At 34.8% G+C, this 19,548-nt stretch overlaps 1 protein-coding gene across 1 annotated transcript; it reads left to right on the top strand.

The window, feature by feature from the left end:
* The first annotated feature begins 5,443 nt into the window (after positions 1–5,443).
* Fatp3 (Fatty acid transport protein 3) lies at positions 5,444–19,357 on the top strand. Its single transcript, XM_085195020.1, has 12 exons — positions 5,444–5,532; positions 7,695–7,948; positions 12,386–12,536; positions 12,879–13,116; positions 14,271–14,505; positions 14,765–14,966; positions 15,508–15,700; positions 16,167–16,245; positions 16,511–16,584; positions 17,044–17,239; positions 17,384–17,474; positions 18,132–19,357. Exons 2-12 carry the CDS (start codon positions 7,734–7,736, stop codon positions 18,441–18,443), a joined length of 1,986 nt encoding a protein of 661 aa, XP_085051146.1. The 5' UTR covers positions 5,444–5,532; positions 7,695–7,733; the 3' UTR covers positions 18,444–19,357.
* Positions 19,358–19,548: the final 191 nt, after the last annotated feature.

Below are 19,548 nucleotides of genomic sequence, written 5' to 3'. Positions count from 1 at the left end.
GTGGCACACTTAAGCGTGTGACTGTAAACGCGATGGTTGTCGGATCGATTTCCACTTAAATGATTTCTTTCATTTCTTTGCTCAATATCTTGACAATTTTGCGGAAAGTGAGGAATGTAGTGTTTTAACACTAGGTTACACTTCACGCTTCTCTCTACTCTGGTATGTGGGGGTTGCAGCGTGAAGGTGAAAAAAATATATATATAAAAACATATAACGTGTAAAATAGATATATCAGTATTTTAATTAATTAATGACTTTAATACAATAACAATAGATTTGATACATATAAACAAAGAAATTGCTGAGCCTTATGTGTATGATATTAAAATTGACATCGGTATGAATAAATATCTCTTAACTTTTATTCATAACTTCTATTGTTGTATTTTAATCGTTATTTATATTGGGATAAAATTTAAATTCAAATAACAGAATTATGACATATTAGTAATGAGGTTTCAATTGAATTTGATTCTTATATCTAAATCAAATAAAGTAGAATTTAGAATAGAAAATATTAAATGCTCAAGCGCCGATAACTGGCAGAGGATAGCGAGGCCGATAAACTTTTGTAGTGAAGTGATCATAATATATCGATATTTTTAATTTTATTTTTTATTAAATACTTTTACTGTTCGTAAATTTTATATATTTTTTTTTCGAACATGTGGATAATGCTGTTAGCCCTATTGGCTTTAACAGCGACACCGGTTGGGTAGGGAAGAGGGTACTCTGTCCCTGAAGAAATGCAAGCACTAAGTGGCTGCCTGTGAGGAAGTCGACGACTGTAAGGGCGCCCCCTGCGGGACTCGAACCTCGGCTTGCGGCCGTCGAGCGGACTGGGATTTCACCTATGCTAAGCAAACCAGCCGCGACATGAAGTCGCGACTGGGGACAAATTAGACTACTCTAAGGGAGCTAACGGTCCCTAATCGCTGGGCCCGACCGCGCCGAGACGCGACCGAGCCGTTGAATAAGCTAGACTTCGTCGTCGATTCCGTCGACGACGGTGTTTGTGTCGTGTGTGAGTAGTGTGTTTCCTACCTACATACGGGGCATTCGCTATAGTAATGGCGTCATCGGAATCTAAAAGGACGCTGCGCGGGCGTCCACGTCTAGGGAGTGCGTTTCGCGTGCGAGCCTGCGCGCTCAAAGTAGCGCTTCGCTAAGCGTTTGCAGTGCTCGTGTATCGATTCCAGTTCAAAGTCTCTATGTAGGTCGACGTTACGCATGAACCAGGGACAACCTGATGCGATACGTAAGAATTTTGTACCTTTTGCATGGGATCTAGCTTAGTGTGCGCGAACGCTACACAAGCATAAGAGAGGACGGGTCTTATACAAGTTTTGTATAGTGTCAGCTTATTTCTAAGTGACATTTTACTACGCTTGTTTATGAGATAGTATAATCTATTAAGAATGAATTTAGCTTTGTTGCAAGCTTTCGTGACGTGGGGTTTGAAGGAGAGTTTAGAGTCTAATGTGACACCTAGATATTTGACTTCTTTTTCCTTTTCCTGGCTTTATCTAATAGATAGATGGTAGAGATTTGCTCTGAACAAGCGCGAGGGAAGAGTATCGCTTTACTCTTCTCTGGATTAACCTCGATTCTTCATTGGCGGAACCACACACCAAGTACGCGGGCCGCTTTCTGAAGTCGATCGGCTATTATGCGTGTGTTACGCGAAGAAGTGTATAGGGCGGTATCATCGGCGTATATAGCCAAGTGTACATCCCTGGTACGAGGTATGTCTCTTGTGTACAGCGCGTATAACATAGGAGAGAGGGTTGAACCCTGGGGGACGCCTGCGCGGAGGAGGCGGGGGGAGGAGAGAGTTCCTTCTACTTTATAGCGGAAGTATCTATTTGACAGAAAATCCTGCAGGATGCGCACGAGACAGTCTGGCAAGCCAGAGCGCCGTAGCTATACCGTTATGCCAGACCTTGTCAAAGGCTTTCGCTACGTCGAGAAAAATGGCGGCAGTATGTCTGCGGTAGGAAATTTTTACTTTATATTGAGCTATGTGCTCTACCACGCGATGGACTTGGTGGATGGCGGAATGTTTCTTTCTGAAACCGAATTGCTCTTTGATAAGCAGAGATTTGGCCTCTACCACCTCGGAGAGTCTAATGAGAATGATTCTCTCATAAATTTTTCCTAAGCAGCTGAGAAGGCTGATAGGTCTATAGCTAGAGAGCATATTCCGCGGCTTGTTAGGTTTCGGTATACCTATGACAATGGCTTCCTTCCACTCGTCGGGGAAGGTGCACGACATGAGAAGGGAATTAAAAATAATGACCAATAGAGATAAGAACTGAGCCGGAAGGGACTTAAGTGTTCTATTAGACAATTTATCGGGCCCCGGGGCCTTCCTATCTTTGAGATTTTTGATGATGTCTTTGACCTCGTCTTCCGAGGTGGGGCGGAGCGGTTCCCCTTGCGGGGGCGTCAGCGCCCATCCTGCGACCGCGGAATCCACGCGCGCAATGTGGCTCGGGTTGCAGGGCTGACTACTCGGAGTACATTGAGCCTCTAAACTGTCAGCGAGACATTCCGCTTTTTCGGTGTCATCGTCGGCAATTGATAAATCTGACCTAATGAGAGGAGGCATAGTCGAGAGACAATCGACTCTAAAAACACGCCACAGCGCCCAGAATGCCTGGTGCGATGGAGCGAGCCCCTCGAGCTTTTTATCCCACGACTCCCCACGCAGAAGTTCGAACTTGAATCGAACTCTCCTCTTTAATCTATTAAATTCCCTACGATTATCGTCAGTCGGGTATGCGTCGTGTCGTCTCATTGCTTTGTTTCTGCGTCTAATCAATCGTCGGAGCTTTTCTGAGATTTCAAACCTACCTCCGGGTAGGTTTGGTACCTCTTTCGAGCAGCTCTGGATTGTATTTTGAATATATTCGGTAAATTTATTCGCCGCGTCTATTGCTAACTCCGCGGAGTCGGCGATGCCAGGAATTAATTCCTTTAAAGGGGATTCATTCGAACGGAGGAGCTTTCCAAATTTCCTCCAGTCTATTACTGTTTTAATGGGTGGGCCTGAGGGGCGCACCTCGCCTAATTTGAGAATGACAGGACGGTGGTCCGAATCGAGATCGGGAATTGTTTCTATTGAATGTTGACATAATAGGCTTATGTTCGATTCGATAGAATCGCTATGTCGAGAACCTCGCCTGTGCCGCGGGCACTAAGGCGGGTGGGTGAAGGCGGGCCAATAACGAAAGCGTTATATTTACTAGTGAATTCGAGGAGTCGCCTACCGTCGGTATGAGTCATCGACGAATTCCAATTTTTATGTTTACAATTGAGATCCCCGATCAGAAGGACCGAGTCACCCATACTAAGTAGCGATAAAATGTCGCTTTCTAATAGTTGCCTATTTCCCGAACGATAAACGGAGGCAATAATCAATGGCCGATGGCCTGTGAGGAATACCTGGCACACCGACGCCTCGGCGGCTTCAAGAGACGGAGGGTCGAGCGGTATACAGTGTAAATTCTTTTTGTAATAAATCATAGTGCCGTCGCCAAATTTTATATATTTTTTTAATTATAATAGCTTCACGTTGTATCCTACACTTAGCACGGTAGGCAGAAGAAACCTGGGGACTAAGTGATAAGTCACTTCGTTCCCATTAAGACCATTTCGTTCCTCACATTCCACCGAATTCTGGTAGCATTAATGTTAAGGAGGGGGAATTCAACGCCGCGCTTTGCCTCGTTACGGTAGTGAGGGAAAGAAAATCCAAAATATGGCATACCCTCGAGTGAAAATCGTACTTACAACCACCGCTCTTTGTCACACGCTTGGACCCTTGTGCCACAACTGGCCGCTGTACGCACTGTATGTATATAAAATAATCTTTTGCATATACTTTTGAGTCTTCTTGTACCTAAATAGCTTTGAATTGTTAGATGAACATTATTTTGCAAGCAACAACCGGCCAAAAACTCAAAAGTTGGTCATATCTTCCGTCTCTATAATAAAAAATCGAGATCTACTACCTTATTTTTATTATTAACTTGTTCTAATTAACGCTGATCTTGCATTCTGTCCTTTCTTAACTTCTTTTAAATACTAGAAACTTTGTCTTTATCACTCAATCTTTAACAGACTCATTTGAACTGCATAAAATCGATATATCTTAGTTATTATCATGATTTTAATACCAATAAATCACTCTAAATTATATTTAAAAGTTTTATTTATTTTATATGAGTCATACAAGTATGATACCTACACATATGATAATCACTGTGGATCTAAACTTTTAAAAAATTATTAAGATGTTCTAAAACAATAAAAAATATTTTAAAGTGCATTAGTACGCTAAAATATGATAAGATTATTTAATTATATTTGCAGTGGTAAGATATGTTGTTTAATATAAAGATTTCATTATGAATAATAAATTATCAACATAAAGATTCTGATAATGTCAGTTTTACTAACTGATAATGAACGTACTTTGAATATTTTATCCTTTGAACAAAATATAATGATGTGTAATATAACTATCAATTACTTATCTATGCTTATAATAAAACAGTAAAAATATGTTGTCTGTACATTTAATATTTTTGACTGATATGGATAGACGCCCGTCTATCCATTTCAGTCAAAAATTAAAACTTAAAAAGAATAATAGAAAGCAAAAATATATGTTTTTTAAATTTCTTGTCTGCCTGTCTGCTGTCTGTATGTATAGTCACGCTTATCTCTGAAAATATTCAACCTATTTACATAAAACTTTCACAAATTACTTTGTTTTAACTCAGCTTAACATCTACAGTTTGTTTCATCAAAATCGGTTCATTAAAAAAGTTATCTTTATTCGATATGAGTTTGTCTGCAAATATATAGGAATTTATATCTATACTTATAATAAATCTACATATATAAAATATAACATGTAAAAAGAATGTAATGTGACAAAAAATATACGTATAATAAATAATTAGCTTTAGACGCGGGAAAAAGGTTTGTGATTATTTAAATTGATCAACTGTACCGGTTAAAATACTCGATTGTTTTATAGAATACATGAAAACTATATCTATATAGTCATAAACCTATTAACAATAGTTTTAAATAATGCCAGCCAATACATAAAATATAATTATAAAAAAAATGGTAAAAAAAGCGTGCGACTTAGCGGTAAATATAAATATTAATCTAGAGAGTATCGAACTCACAACTTCATGTACTTATTGCTTATCTTGAAATGAAATATTTTATATTTTTAATTCCTTGATGCGGTAACGACGTAAAATGCGACTTGAAGTTCCGTCATTCAGATGGAATCCAGTAATCAGCACGAAGTGGATATCGGAAGTGTCTTAATAGGAACGAAGTGTCTTAACACTAAATTTCGATTATCTTTAAAAAATAATAAAATATCGATATTTAACCCACTTCACTACACAATCTAGTACACAACATCAGTACTCATTTGGGACTCACTCTCAGTGTTGTGTTTTGCTAGTCTGAGTGTTAACACGTTGTTTAGTGTAAAAGGTAATAAATAAATAATTTTTATAATAATATAAATATAAATAATATTTCAAATACAAATAATAATAAATTATGTACTGTGTATATAAACATTTATGTAAGGCAGAGGCACAAACGTGACATGTCATGGGTTCGTTTCCCACTCGATAAAATCAAATAATTAATATTTTCATTTCATCGTTCCGGTAACGAGGCTTTAGGAACGGAACAAAAGAAAGTGTCTTAATATTAGGTTCCCAGGTTCTATCTGCCTACTCCGCTATATTCGGGATACATCGTGTTAAAATAAATAAATAAAAAATTAACTAACGTTAAACGACTATACCTAAACTTGATATTTATGGGTTGGGTCCCCTCAAAAAGAACTTTACATTAAGATGCACACAACGTTCCCTTTGTCCTCCCTGCTATGAGGGAAAAAGATTGAAGCTACAAACATTTTACTTTAACTTGAGTGGCCTGTTCTGGAGTCCTTTATCTTTATAGTTAATATTAACAACATCATTAATTGACGCAAGTCGTAGTGCAGGGGTACAAGTGTGTAAACGCAACAGGTTGTGAGTTCGATTACCTCACGATGAAATGAAATATTTGAGGTCTTTTTTCCTCACTTTGGTAATAAGGCAATGCGCTGAGTGCAGTTCTGCCATTCAGCTCGCATGATAGTAAAGGAGTTCCTTGTGTAAAGGCTCCCTCTGCCTATTCTGTGGCACCTTTTCGAAGACATTTCCAATTCAATTCACAGCGATGACATAAACTTGCTTGCAAAATTTTATTTGACTGTAGAACATTTTGTATTGTAATTAGTCGTAGCAAGGACACAAGCGTGACAGTAAATACGACAGGTTGGAGATTTTATTGTCGCTTGAGGAAATAATATATTTAATAACTACGTTCTTTTTACTCGCTTAGTAATGAGGCGTAACGCGGCGTTCAGTTCCGCCACTGAGCACATAATGTCTCAAGAATTAGACGGAACGCAAGTGGAATGGTCTTGATGGGAACGGAGTGTATTAATACTAGGTTCCTATTTTTCCTCTCTTACCGCCATGTACTGCTATGTATGGGATACAGTGTGAGAAGTTAAAAATATATACATATATTGAATTCGAAAAAGCAATGTTTAGAAGAAATTCCCGCATACACATACATACAAACCTATATATGTATGTATATACTTAAAGTGACATTCATTCACGCCATTTGACTCCAGTCCCCTTACACTGGTATCTGCGCGTACGCAATTTAAAAAATTATAGCATCCGGTCAAACACATGTCATTGTTGGCTACGTATGGCTTTTTTTTATTGTATGAAGATTATCATACAGATATATTTTTGTATGAATGTTTAAGTTGTGCCGTCGTAGTGCAGACGTGATCGCAATGGTTGTGGGTTCAATTCACAATCGGGGGAATCAAATATTAAATATTTTTATTTTCTCGCTCCGGTAACGAAACAAAGAGCAGCGCCGAGTTCTGCAACTCAACACGCAATACTTTCAGACTTTGGCGGAAATGGGGGAACGGAAATGTCTTAATGAGAACAGAGTGTTTTTACACTAGATTTCTAAATCAGTCTTAGCACTTGGTCCCTCAGTTTATCCTGCTATATACGAGAACAGTGTTAAGTTACGCGTGTGTATTATGAAACAATAATAATTTTTGTCTTGTTATAATTCTTAATAATTTTATTACTTTTTAAGTGTTACATACATAGTTGTTTTTAATTGATTTATAATAGATATTAATATTTAGTAAGATCTTCATTAAGCAGGTATATTGGTTAAGGAACGTTCCACGTGATAATTATTTATCTCGTTATATAAGAATGAAATAGGTCAATGAATGTAATGAAACACGCTACGACCAAAGTACGTTATTTACTATGACATTTTAGTGCATGTACAAACATACATACTTACATACATATGTACGTATAAATCATAGAAATGATATTCAATTGATTAAAAGGTTTTATAGCTTTTTTGCACATGTAAGCCGATGGAGCCTAGGAACCTAGTGTTAAAACACTCCGTTCCCATTACGACACTTCTGTTCCCCGCTTTTTGCCGAATTGTGAAAGCATTGAGTATAGTAAGTAACTTTACTATATGGGACACAACGTAAAGCTTAACCATTTGTAATTCAATTTCAATCATTTCAGATTCCAAAATTATGTCATCGAACTAAAAGCAGAGGAATTATGGCGGAAAAGACAGAAGTTCGCTTCGAAGAGGCGGAGAATCGGAAATATATTATACTTACAACAATAGCTTCAATATGCGGAATTTTACTATGGTTAGTGAAAAACTCACCGTTCCTCGGAAGCCTTATCATTGCTCTGGCCGTTTATTTGATGACTGGAGATCGATATCAGTGGGTGTATATATGGAAGAAGACATTTTGTAGAGATATGTTGTAAGTATAACTTAACGGACTTAACCAACATTTTAAAGCATCTATGCAGAAGACTACTAGTAAAAATAGATCATACGAGTAGCATAGGAAAGGTAGACAGAGGGAACCTAGTATGTAGTAGTAGTATGTTGAGTAGAGAAATTCAACGCCATGCTTTCTCTTCTTACAAAAACCTCACCGAGAAAATAAAAAAAAAATAATTCCCGCGAGTAGGGATCGAAACCACAACCGTCTCGCTTACAATCAGACAGTGGGGCACCACTGCGCCGCAACGACCTCGATATATTCTCTATTCTATGGTATAAGTTACACGGTGTAGAACTGTAGAGTGCTAACATAACCGCATAAAAGGGATCAAAGTACAGACGTATTGTATCTTATTGAGGCTTGGATTTCTATAAATACTAACAAATATTAGTTTCTTCGAGAAATATATATAATCTAGACCTGTCGAGTAAATTTTATATAAATATAAGAAAATTATTTGGTTTCACCTGATTCTTCTTAATTTAACGCTAACGACTCGCTCGCGGCTTCGCCTGCTTAGACTACTCAATTGGTTATTAAAGGTGTCTACACTATTTTAATAAATTATGTATATTATTATCATAATCTAAATAAAGATTTCAATTGTTTCAAAAAACAAAACAACCTGTGTTGATATAAATAGCATTCAGCATTACTATCTGAAATCATTTTAGTTGTTTTTGTTTTATATATATATTTTTAATAATGTTTTTTAATTTGTCAATATTAATTATTTTAATAATTGACTACTACGGAAACAGATTTAATGATAAAATAACTGACAATGATAAGAATTCATTTATATCTCCATTGGAATATGATCATTTTTATGTGCATACATGTTTTAGAAAACTGATTTCAACAGAAAACATTTATTATCTATGAACTTTTATACTTTTAATATTATTTTTAATGATTTATGCCTCAAATATGCTTCTTTCAAGTGAAAAGCATATTTTTCTGATTGGCGAAAAAATGTTTAAAAATATACACTAATACCACATAACAGAAATACACACACACACACACCCTCATACACAATAGAAGATAATATTAATTGTACCAATAAAATACATTTAAATATAATATTTTTATTTAAAATAGAGATGGGCTTGAGGTCGATGTCAATTTCTCAATCGTTCAACGGCTCTTATATAGTTTAAATTGATAACCTCCAGATTGACACATCGGTTATTAGGTCAGTGTATGCCAATAGCCATGTCTACAAAAACTACTATGAATAAGGACTGCACACAACAGGATAGGCAGAGGAAACCTGGACCTGGAAAGAAGGCATTGTGTGTTAAGTTGCGGAGCTCAACGCTGCGCTCTGCCTAACCAGAGCGAAGTAATGAAAATATAAAATTAAATAATAATATAATTTCCTCGAGTGCGGATCGAACCCTCAACCAGTCGCGGTTACAGTCACAACTGACCTCAATGTAGTAATATTGATTCACTATAGTACCTAATTATATATACCTACCTCTAGGTATAAGTTTTCGATTCCAATAAGTTTATGCATTAATATTGAATATACACAAAACTTGACATTGAGGCCAGTCGTGGCGCAGGGGCGCAAGCGTGCGACTATATACGCGACAGGTTCTGGGTTCGATTCATATCAATGAAATATTTAATATTTTAATTTCCTCAAATTGGTAGTGAGACTAATAACTAGGAGAACGGAACTGGGAACGGATTGTATACCTAATAGATTGTAGACCTAGTGTTAACTAGGTTCCCTTTGCCTACTACAAAATGCAGGCTTTGCCTTGTTATCAGAATGAAGAAATGAAATTTCTCTCAGTTCTCCGAGCGGGGATCGAACTCCCAACCGTCATACATTGTACTACAGCGGCGCCATGACCGTGCGTTTTACCAATGTTATATTAAGTTTCATTTATATATGAAATTGAAATATAATTCTCATGATGCAGATCAAAGTTCACCATTGTTCATATAATTTATGTACCTACCTATAAAAGTTTTAGTCTTACTGTTTATATACAAAAAAATATATATTTCCTTTATTATGAAATAAAATAAACTATTAAGGTAATTTTATGAGTCTTATCTACATAAGTAATTTAACTTTTCAATCAAATCAATTCAAATCCTATTCGAATAGATCATTTTTCAATTTTTCTTTCAGTTTCACGCTGTATCCCGCACACAGCAGGGTTGGGAAAGGGAATTTAAACGTGTTAAAACACTCCGTTCCCCACTTTTTGCACAATTCTGGAGGCATTGCGTGTTGAGTGGCGGATCTCAACGCCGCTCTTTGTCTCGACACCAGAGCGAAGAAATGAAAATATAAATATAAATAAATATTTAATTTCCTCGAGTGGAGATCAAACCCACCATTCCGTTACAGTCACACCCTAGTGCCGCTGAGCGACGACGGTTTTTTCAATCTTCGTATATATTATTCCATTTTCACCGTACATTATTCCAATTACTCCAATCAAAAGTAGTTTACTTGCACTCGATATCTTATGTAACATAATCATTCAATAAAAGTATCTACCTAGTCTAGGCGAGGTGTCACCGGTACCGGGACAATGGGTGCCATCCGGTTTTTTGCTAAAATGGGATTGATATGCTCTTATATACATATATACCTTGAAGCCGGATGTGGCAGGGACACAAAGGTGTGACTTAAAAGAAAACAGGTCGTGGGTTCGATTCCCACTTGAGAAAATGAAATATTTGATATTTCCATGTTTTCGCTTTGGTAACAAAGAAAAGAGTGGGGTTAAGTTCCGTTACTCAACACGCGATGAATACAGAATTCGGCAGAAAGTGGGGAATGGAAGTGAAGACCTAACGGGATCGGAGTGTCTTACACCTTGTTCTCAAGTTATCTGTCTATTCTGCATCTAGGAAAGGTTGGTTGCAAATAGTGCGAGTTCGTCTTGCTTACCGCGAGTTGCGTACCAATTTCATGATATACTAATAAAATAAAAATATATAAATAGCTTACAAGCTTGACATTCTAGTAACATTGTCAGTCAAATCATGATGCCACGAGGTCAAGGTATAAGCGGACACCTATTTCAATAGAGTAATCAAGAGCATCCGTCCCTCGATGGAAAGATTGTCGATTTCTACAGAACACCTTTACAATTGTGAGACAGATTAAAGTCCGTGAGGGTATTGAGGTCATAACTATGGCTCTGGCTAAACGTGATGGTTGTAGGTTTAATTTCATATGGGGTAGTGGCTATATTGAAATTATTTTCATATAGAGGCAAGGAGATTTTCATATAAATGACAAAGCGTGGCGTTAACTTCCATTACTTAAGAAACGATGTCTCGAAAATAGAGTGATAAATGGGGATCGGGTAAAAATCCGTGATTGTAATAGAAATGGTTCTTCCAATTTTTAACCCGTAATCTTTGTCTTAACTATTAAATAAGTAAATAATTTGAGGCCCTAGTGGCGAAGGGGCATAAGCATACGACTGTTAACGCAACGGTTGTGAGTTCGATTCAAACTCGGAGCAAAGAAATATACAATATTTTCATTTCCTCTCTCTAGTATCACACAATACGTTATAGAGAGTTTCACCACGGGGGAGTTTCAATGGGAACGGAAGTGTCTTTATGAGGAACGGAATGTCTCAACACTAGAGTCCCAGGTTCCCTTTACCTACTCTGTCTACCCTGTTATATGGAAGATACAGCGTGACCACTAAAAAAAAAGAAAAAAATCCATTATGATGATGGCAGTCGACAGATGGTTATATATTTAGGTTAATTATCAATTGATTGATAAGATTTCACTTAGGCATTTCATTTTTTTATTTATTTAGTGAGTACCAAGTAAAACAAACAGGCTTAGTAATTTGATTTTGTAGTAGCATTAGCTTGACACCGACTCCATTATTTTATTTTTTATTATTATATTGTTTTTACATTTTACATTAAAATAATATAATTATTTTTAATTCTTATATTATTTTATGTAAAATGATTTTTTACTTTTTAATTCCTTGTTTGAAGTCCGTTTTTTTTGTTAAAAATTAATTTATTAGAGGTTTTATAGTTATCAATTATAAGTTATTTTATGTGTATAATCTTTATCCTTTATATAATATGTTTATTGACTTTATTATATAAAAAACGTAAATAAGATTAACTTAAATCTGATTATTAATTATTGAAATATTAATATTTTTTCATGATCTTAACAGAAGCTTACGGGCACATAGTGTGACTATAAACACAACAGGTTGTGGGTTCGATTCCCACTTGAGAAAAATTATTTAATATTTTCATTTCTTCGCTCTGGCGCCAACGCATCACGAATGCCTCCTTAATTCGGTGGAAAATGTGGACCGGAGTGACTTAACACTGGGTTCCCTGTGCCTACTACGTTGTGTGTGTGTGTGTATATAATTTCAGAGGACTGAGAGTTCTACTAACCACAATGTTTACAATATGGATATGGGAGAAAACAGGCACCACTGTGGTTAGCCGGTGGGCCAACGTTGCTAAGAAATCACCGAACAAAAAGGCTTTTGTATTGGAAGACAGATCAATCACATTCAAAGAGGTAAATTTAAATAGCAAGATTTCAATTTTTATATATAAATAATGCAAATTGAAAAAAATATTCTCCATTCGCAGGTAATTTGTCAATTAATGAATATAGTTAGCAAACGATGTTTGTTTGTTTTGTATATAATTATTGTAAATTTTATGTGCCATATAATGCTGTAAATATAAAATCGTGTTTTTACGTTCCTGAAAAGAATTTGTAGTAGCGTCTCTTATTGTGCATCCCTACGGATTGATATCAGTCTATCATTATAGAGTTACATATATTTAATGTACAAGACAATATCATACATAAAATTTTATAAATTTCTAAATAAGTGTCATAAAATAATCACAGGGAGACGAATTCAGCAATCGCATAGCGTGGTACTTCAAACGCCAAGGTTTCAAGACAGGGGAAGTAATCGCTTTGTTCATGGAGACTCAACCTGAGTACGTGTTCCTTTGGCTTGGTCTTGCCAAGTTGAGGGTCACTACTGCTCTCATTAATACTAATCTGAGAGGAGCTCAACTGATTCACTGCTTGAGAATAGCTGGCTGCAAAGCTGTTATTTTTGGTGATGAAATGGCTGATGGTAAGTCGGGAATTATAAATATTTTTCCTTCTTTTGGGGAAGAAAACGACGATTTTCAGATAGATTATAACTTAGAGTAAAAAGTTATCTTCGTTTACTTGCTTTAGTAACAAGATATACCGTACCTAATGTACCGTCTCAAATATTGGGCCAAAAGTGCAGTGTCTTAACACTAGGTTTATATGTACAATATGAAATTTAAATTGTTTTTGTCTGTTCAATACGGCTAAATATTTAATAATTAGATACCTAATATTATTTCCAAATTTCTTCGAAGGATATAATATTAATGATATACTACTACTTAAAAAATGGCCTACAGTCTATATTTTATACTCCAAGTTTAATATTAAAACTATAAAATATTAATACAAAAATCATTTATTTACTGAAAAAATCCTTAAAAGGACATTAATTTATTCACTTAGACGTTACAATATTTATATTTGACTTGAACCTAACCTTTGACTAGTGTTAAGACACTTCCGTTCCCCAATTCCGCTGAGTTCTTGAGACATACATTGCGTGTTGAATTTCGGAACTACCAGCCGCGTTTTTGATTCGTTACCGAAGATATTAAATTATTAAATATTTTATTCCCCAGAATGGAAATTGAACTTAAAACGGCGCACTAGAGTCGCATTGCTAAAATAAAAAAAAAATACTATAAGAGTGGACCTTAAACCTACTATCAAATTCAACCAGGCGTGTACCATTTATGTCACAATATTAAAGATATACTCTAAGCATTTAATTTCGTAATTAATGTGTAACACGCCTATTACTATTGACCTCCATAGTGAATCTGGTCCTTGAATTTTAATTAGCATTCTAGTATCTATTTGGGATTTCCTTTTACGTCTCTGGAGGTTCAAGTAAAGTAGAAGGATTTTGTACTGCAGCTATCGGTATATGTGTATATAAGAAGCCGCCATGATAAGTTGTGGGTTTGATTTCCAATCGGGGGTGATTTATTTTCATCTCCGTGTACTCTCAACACAAATAATATGAAATATCTAATACAATAATAATACTCCAGGAAATAGCTTACTATTAATTCATTTTTAGTATTATTTAAGCCAATTTTATACGTAGTAAGTTGTTAAAAATGATAAAAAAGTAATTATTTTGACACACTGCTATTTGTATTACAGCAATAAAAACAATACAAAATGAAATACCAGACTTCCCGCTATTTCAATATAATTCTCCGGAAAGAGGATCTACGACTGTGTTGCCAGATACAATAAATTTATCCGCTGAGTTGAATGAAATGTCAAGTGAAAACTTCACTGATGTCGAACCAGCCAAGCCAAGAGATACGTTGTTATACATATACACAAGTGGCACTACTGGTTTCCCAAAAGCAGCTATTATAACTAATATAAGGTTAGTTGATATCTCTTTCTTTGGTTCAACGCGGTAATCTTAAGATACTTAAGGCACTTACTTAACCGCAGCTGTATTGTGACTTATTGACTTATATACTGTGACTTTGGTACTACGAAAGTCACTGTATATATTATATAGTCTTGATTTTTAATATCTTATAAAATAATCTTCTCTAATTAATTTAACATTAGGTTCCCTCTGCCTACCCTGCTGTGTGCTGCATACAATGTCAAGCTGATTTGATTTTTATTTTTAGATATCTTCTAATACCACTCGGTGTACATAGATCAGCACGTCTCAATTCGTCAGACATCCTATACGATCCTTTGCCCCTCCATCATACTGCTGGAGGAGTGTTAGGTGCTGGACAGTGTCTGACACAAGGTTGCACTGTTGTATTGAAAAAGAAATTCTCAGCTAGAAGCTATTGGAAGGACGCTGCTAAGCATGGATGTACAGTAAGTGCTTATTTAAGTTTTTTTGGGTTCTTACATTATAGTTGGATAGACAGACGGAACCTAGTGTAAAAACCTTGAATTCCCCACCGTCTGCTCAATTTTTGATACATTTGCTTCGGAGCTCACCGCCGAACGATGTCTTGTTATCAGATCGCGGAAATAAAAACAATGAATTTTCCCGAGTGTGACTCAAAAAATTAACTAAATTCTTAAATTTTTCTGAATTTCCTCACGTATTGAGTTCTTCTTTCAGAATCATGAAGCCTGTTCATATATATGTAAATAGTTTCATTTAAAAAAAAATGAATTAAATTGTAATGGAATAAAATATCAATTATTGCGCCGCAAATAAGAAAATAATCACATAAATTGGATCAGAAAGCTTGGCCTAAACAACAAAAAGGCCTAGTTAAAAAAATATCGCATTGAAAATCTCCTCCTCTTTTAAGTCGGGTGTATGTTTAAGTCCTTTATTTGTTAAAACCCTGTTTACTCACATTTTACCGTAAGATAGTTCAATATAAATTATTTAAATTTCCAGGCAACTCAATACATTGGAGAAATCTGTCGATATCTCTTAGCAGTGCCCCCAGGACCTGAAGACAGATCTCACAAAGTAAGAATAATTATTGGCAACGGCCTACGACCTCAAATCTGGCAGGAATTCATAAAACGATTTGGAATCAAGCGGATTTTAGAGTTCTATGGAGCGACAGAAGGAAATAGTAATTTGGGTATGTTTTTTTTAGTTTTACGCTGTATCTTGCACATAGTAAGATAGGCAGAGGGAACCTGGAAACCTAATGTTAAGATATTCTGTTACCATTACTACGTATGTATTGTTTTCATTGCGAATCATCTTAACTGTTTTACAATGACCATCGGGCCAATGAAGGTAACGTGAAAGAAAGAATACGTTTTCTTTCCTTTTCCTGGCCTGGTAGGAACGTGGCGTTAAGTTCCGCCACTTAATATGAAATGTGCCGAAGTGAGGTACGAAGTGGTTAAACATCAGTTTTTCTCAGTCTATTATTCTATGCAGGTAAAAGCGTGAAATTTCTTGCTCTACAATGTCAAATACAAATTCACATACAAATCAAATTAACTTAATTATTTCAGCTTATATAATAAAAAATATAAATAAACCAGCCTAAAAATAAATTTCATTGTCAATAAATGATTTCTTAATATTAATTTCAGTAAACTTGGATTCTAAAGTGGGCGCTATTGGATTTCTGAGTCGTCTAGTGTCCTCGATATACCCTCTTACCTTAGTCAAGTAAGTGCTTTGCAATATGAAGGCTAATAACTTCTATTCTTATACGAAAACGTAATTTGTTTTCTTATTTATTTATTTTTTCTTTCGAGGAAATGACATATTGTATATTTTCATTTTCTTGCTCTGGTAACGAAGTAAAGCGCAACGTTCAGTTCCGCCAACACACATGCAATGCCACCCGAATTCGGTTGAAGATGGGGTACTGTAGTATCTTAATATACTTTTAACATATTATAACAACGAATGAATCAATAAATTGTTCTAGATGTGATGAAGTTACTGGTGAAATTTTGAAAGATAAAAACGGAAGATGCGTCAATTGTGGTCCTTATGAGCCTGGTAATTATATTATACTTTAAATTAATAGAAACACAATTTTTATATATAATACAAAGACCCTGGTAGCAACGATTAAAAATTGTAATAAATTATTTCATTCGCGGCGTTGAGGCCCGCCACTCAACCTGCAATGTCTTCGTCGGAAAGCTAGAAGCGCTGCGCTTAACACTAGGTTCCCTCTACATGTCCTGCTAAAGAGAATCTGTGAATTAAGATATTTCAAGTGTACTTATAGTTTTTACAAACAAAAATCCATTTTCTCTACTTTAGGCAATGTTTTAGATTTGTTCTCTTTGTAAGTATACATTTCTAATTAAGGCCATCGAGACGGACAAAACTTTTTTTATTTTGACCTGAGAACGGAGCGTCTTCAGACTTGGCTCCTCTGTCTTTAAAATGTAGGAGATATTCTACAACAATAAATATATAACATGAAATAATAGGAAATGATCTTTTCAGGTGTCCTTCTTGGAAAAATAGATTCAAAGAAGGCAATCCTCACATTCGCCGGATACGCTGATAAGACAGCATCTGAGAAGAAAATGGTTCGCAATGTTAAAGTCGAGGGCGATTGCTACTTTAATACCGGAGACATATTAGTGATGGATCACTACGGATATTTCTATTTTAGAGATCGTACTGGAGATACTTATAGGTAATTTAGTACCTAATCATCTCATCAATATTGTCTTAGAATTTAAATCTATTTTTACATAAACGTGTATAATTTACACCTTTTACAAAAAATAGATATCTAAAATATATAGAATTATTTAAATTCAATAATTCTTAATTACAGGTGGCGAGGTGAAAATGTTTCTACAGCAGAAGTAGAAGGTGTTATTAGCAATTTAATAGGACTTAAAGATGCAGTTGTGTACGGTGTAGCCGTAAGTAACAAATTCTGCAACATTTTTTTTAATTCTACTGTAATTTCACCACTATCCTTAAATAATAATTATTAAATAATTATTAATATAATTAATCGTTATATATGGAATCCATTATATTTAAAAATATTTTCATTTAGACAAATCGCGGCAAAACATAATAAGCGTATCTCATATTAACCGCTATATTGTTCACTACAACATTTTTAAAATCATATTTTTGAGAACCTGGGAAACTAATGTTAAGACACTTCGCTTCCAAATCATATACTTTCATTTGCCACTTTTCGCCAAATTCTTCTTAAATATTTAATATATTTTTAATCTTTCCTAACTAGGTAGAATATCTAACCAAACACTGTAAAATACTTCCCAGCTACCCATGATGGTGTCACTGACTATCCATATTTGCATAAAATCTCGTGAACATAAATATTCATAGTTTTAAGATGGATTAATATTAATATAGGCGCTAAATATCTTTATTCATATTATTCAAGCGAGAATAAGCTGTAAAGATTTAATTATGCAAAATCTAGTTTTATCTATGGCCATTTTGTATTGAATTTTAGACTAGTTAAATTAGAATTTTTAGGGTAACTATAAAAATATAATAAAATAAATTAAAATTAAGACACAAATTATATTTTTTTTCAGATCCCAGGAGTCGAAGGCAAAGCAGGCATGGTAGCGATTATCGACCCTGAAAAGAAATTGGACTTGACAGCCCTAGCTACTGGACTCAACGATTCACTCCCATCATACGCAAGGCCGTTATTCGTTAGAATCCTCCCTGAGCCTCCTCTTACCATTACATTTAAATTAAAGAAACGAGATCTGATGGAACAAGGTTTTAATATAAGTCTTCATGATGACCCTATATACTTTTTAGATCAAAAATTAGGTGAATATGTTCCTTTGACGCAGAAATTGTATGACGATTTGACGCAGGGTGCTGTCAGGCTGTGATTGGACATTTTTGATTGGACTGATTTTTGTTTTATTTTAGATGTATGTGTATATTTTTTTTAATCTGTGTATAATTTTTAGTTTTAATTGATATTAGCCGTAATTTCGCTTATTTAGTGCAAAAACGTACGTATTTGTAAATTTTTTTATATTTCAGGAGACAATCAACAAAGTAAAGTAAATAAGTTTGTAAATAGACTTTCCGTATACATTAACATATTATTATATACCTTCTTTTTATTTAAAGTGCAATTACGTCACTTTTGCACCAAATGAGCCATGTGTACGATATTTTTATTGTTTTTTGTATAAGAAATCGTGAAAAATATGAAGAATAAAGGTCTCTAGTAATAATAGTAGTGTATTTGACAATTATATTTAAGATATTTTAAAGAGATGCATTCTATTTGAGAGAGATGCATTCTATTTGTATAAATATAATTACCAAACGTAATAATAATATTAAAAAAAAAAACTGTCGTGGCGCAGGGGCACAAGTATGTTAACACGTCAGTTGTGAGTTCAATTTCCACTAGGGGGAAATAAGTTTCTCCGGCTCAAGAGCCATTCCTCTGATTTTTATTTTATCTGCCTACTGCATAAAAGTAAAAATAACAATAAAAAAAAGAATTCTTAAAACCGTCACTAAAGTGGTGAAGAGATGGACGGACAAATATAAAAAAATATTTAGATAACGAATGTAGTACCTCCTCCTTTTACCAATTTTTCACATATAAATTTATTTATAAAAGTACATGCCTCGGTTACTATTTGCATCATTTTTTTTAAATTTTAAAATGACTAGAATCAATGGGCAAGTAGAATTTTATTTATTAGTTAGTAACTAATTTTATAAATAGTTTTAAATTAATAATTAATATTATTGTGATAAATAAATAAATTCATATATTGTTTATTGCGTTTATTTTGTGTTACCTACAATTTACCTTACCTTATTTGGGTCATTTGGACTTAAATTTATGCTTTTTAAAATATTGGAGGAGACAACCAATGATACATTTAATCAAATCATTGTTGAGACAAATGAGGGATACATATATTTTTCGTTTTCTCGTTCTGGGAACGGAGCAAAAAGGCTTTGAGT

Source organism: Heliconius melpomene, chromosome 12, assembly GCF_056956725.1.
Source record: "Heliconius melpomene rosina isolate 202511_hmr_F chromosome 12, ASM5695672v1, whole genome shotgun sequence".
Classification (NCBI taxonomy): Eukaryota; Metazoa; Arthropoda; class Insecta; order Lepidoptera; family Nymphalidae; genus Heliconius; species Heliconius melpomene.
Note: the sequence above shows the minus strand (reverse complement) of the source record. Positions and strands in the feature narration are given on the sequence as shown.

Coding starts and splice junctions, on each gene's coding strand:
- Fatp3 (XM_085195020.1), top strand. CDS start 7,734: ATGGCGGAAAAGACAGAAGTTCGCTTCGAAGAGGCGGAGAATCGGAAA. Junction 14,506..14,764: donor GCTATTATAACTAATATAAG/GTTAGTTGATAT, acceptor TTTTATTTTTAG/ATATCTTCTAATACCACTCG. Junction 14,967..15,507: donor CTGCTAAGCATGGATGTACA/GTAAGTGCTTAT, acceptor TTAAATTTCCAG/GCAACTCAATACATTGGAGA.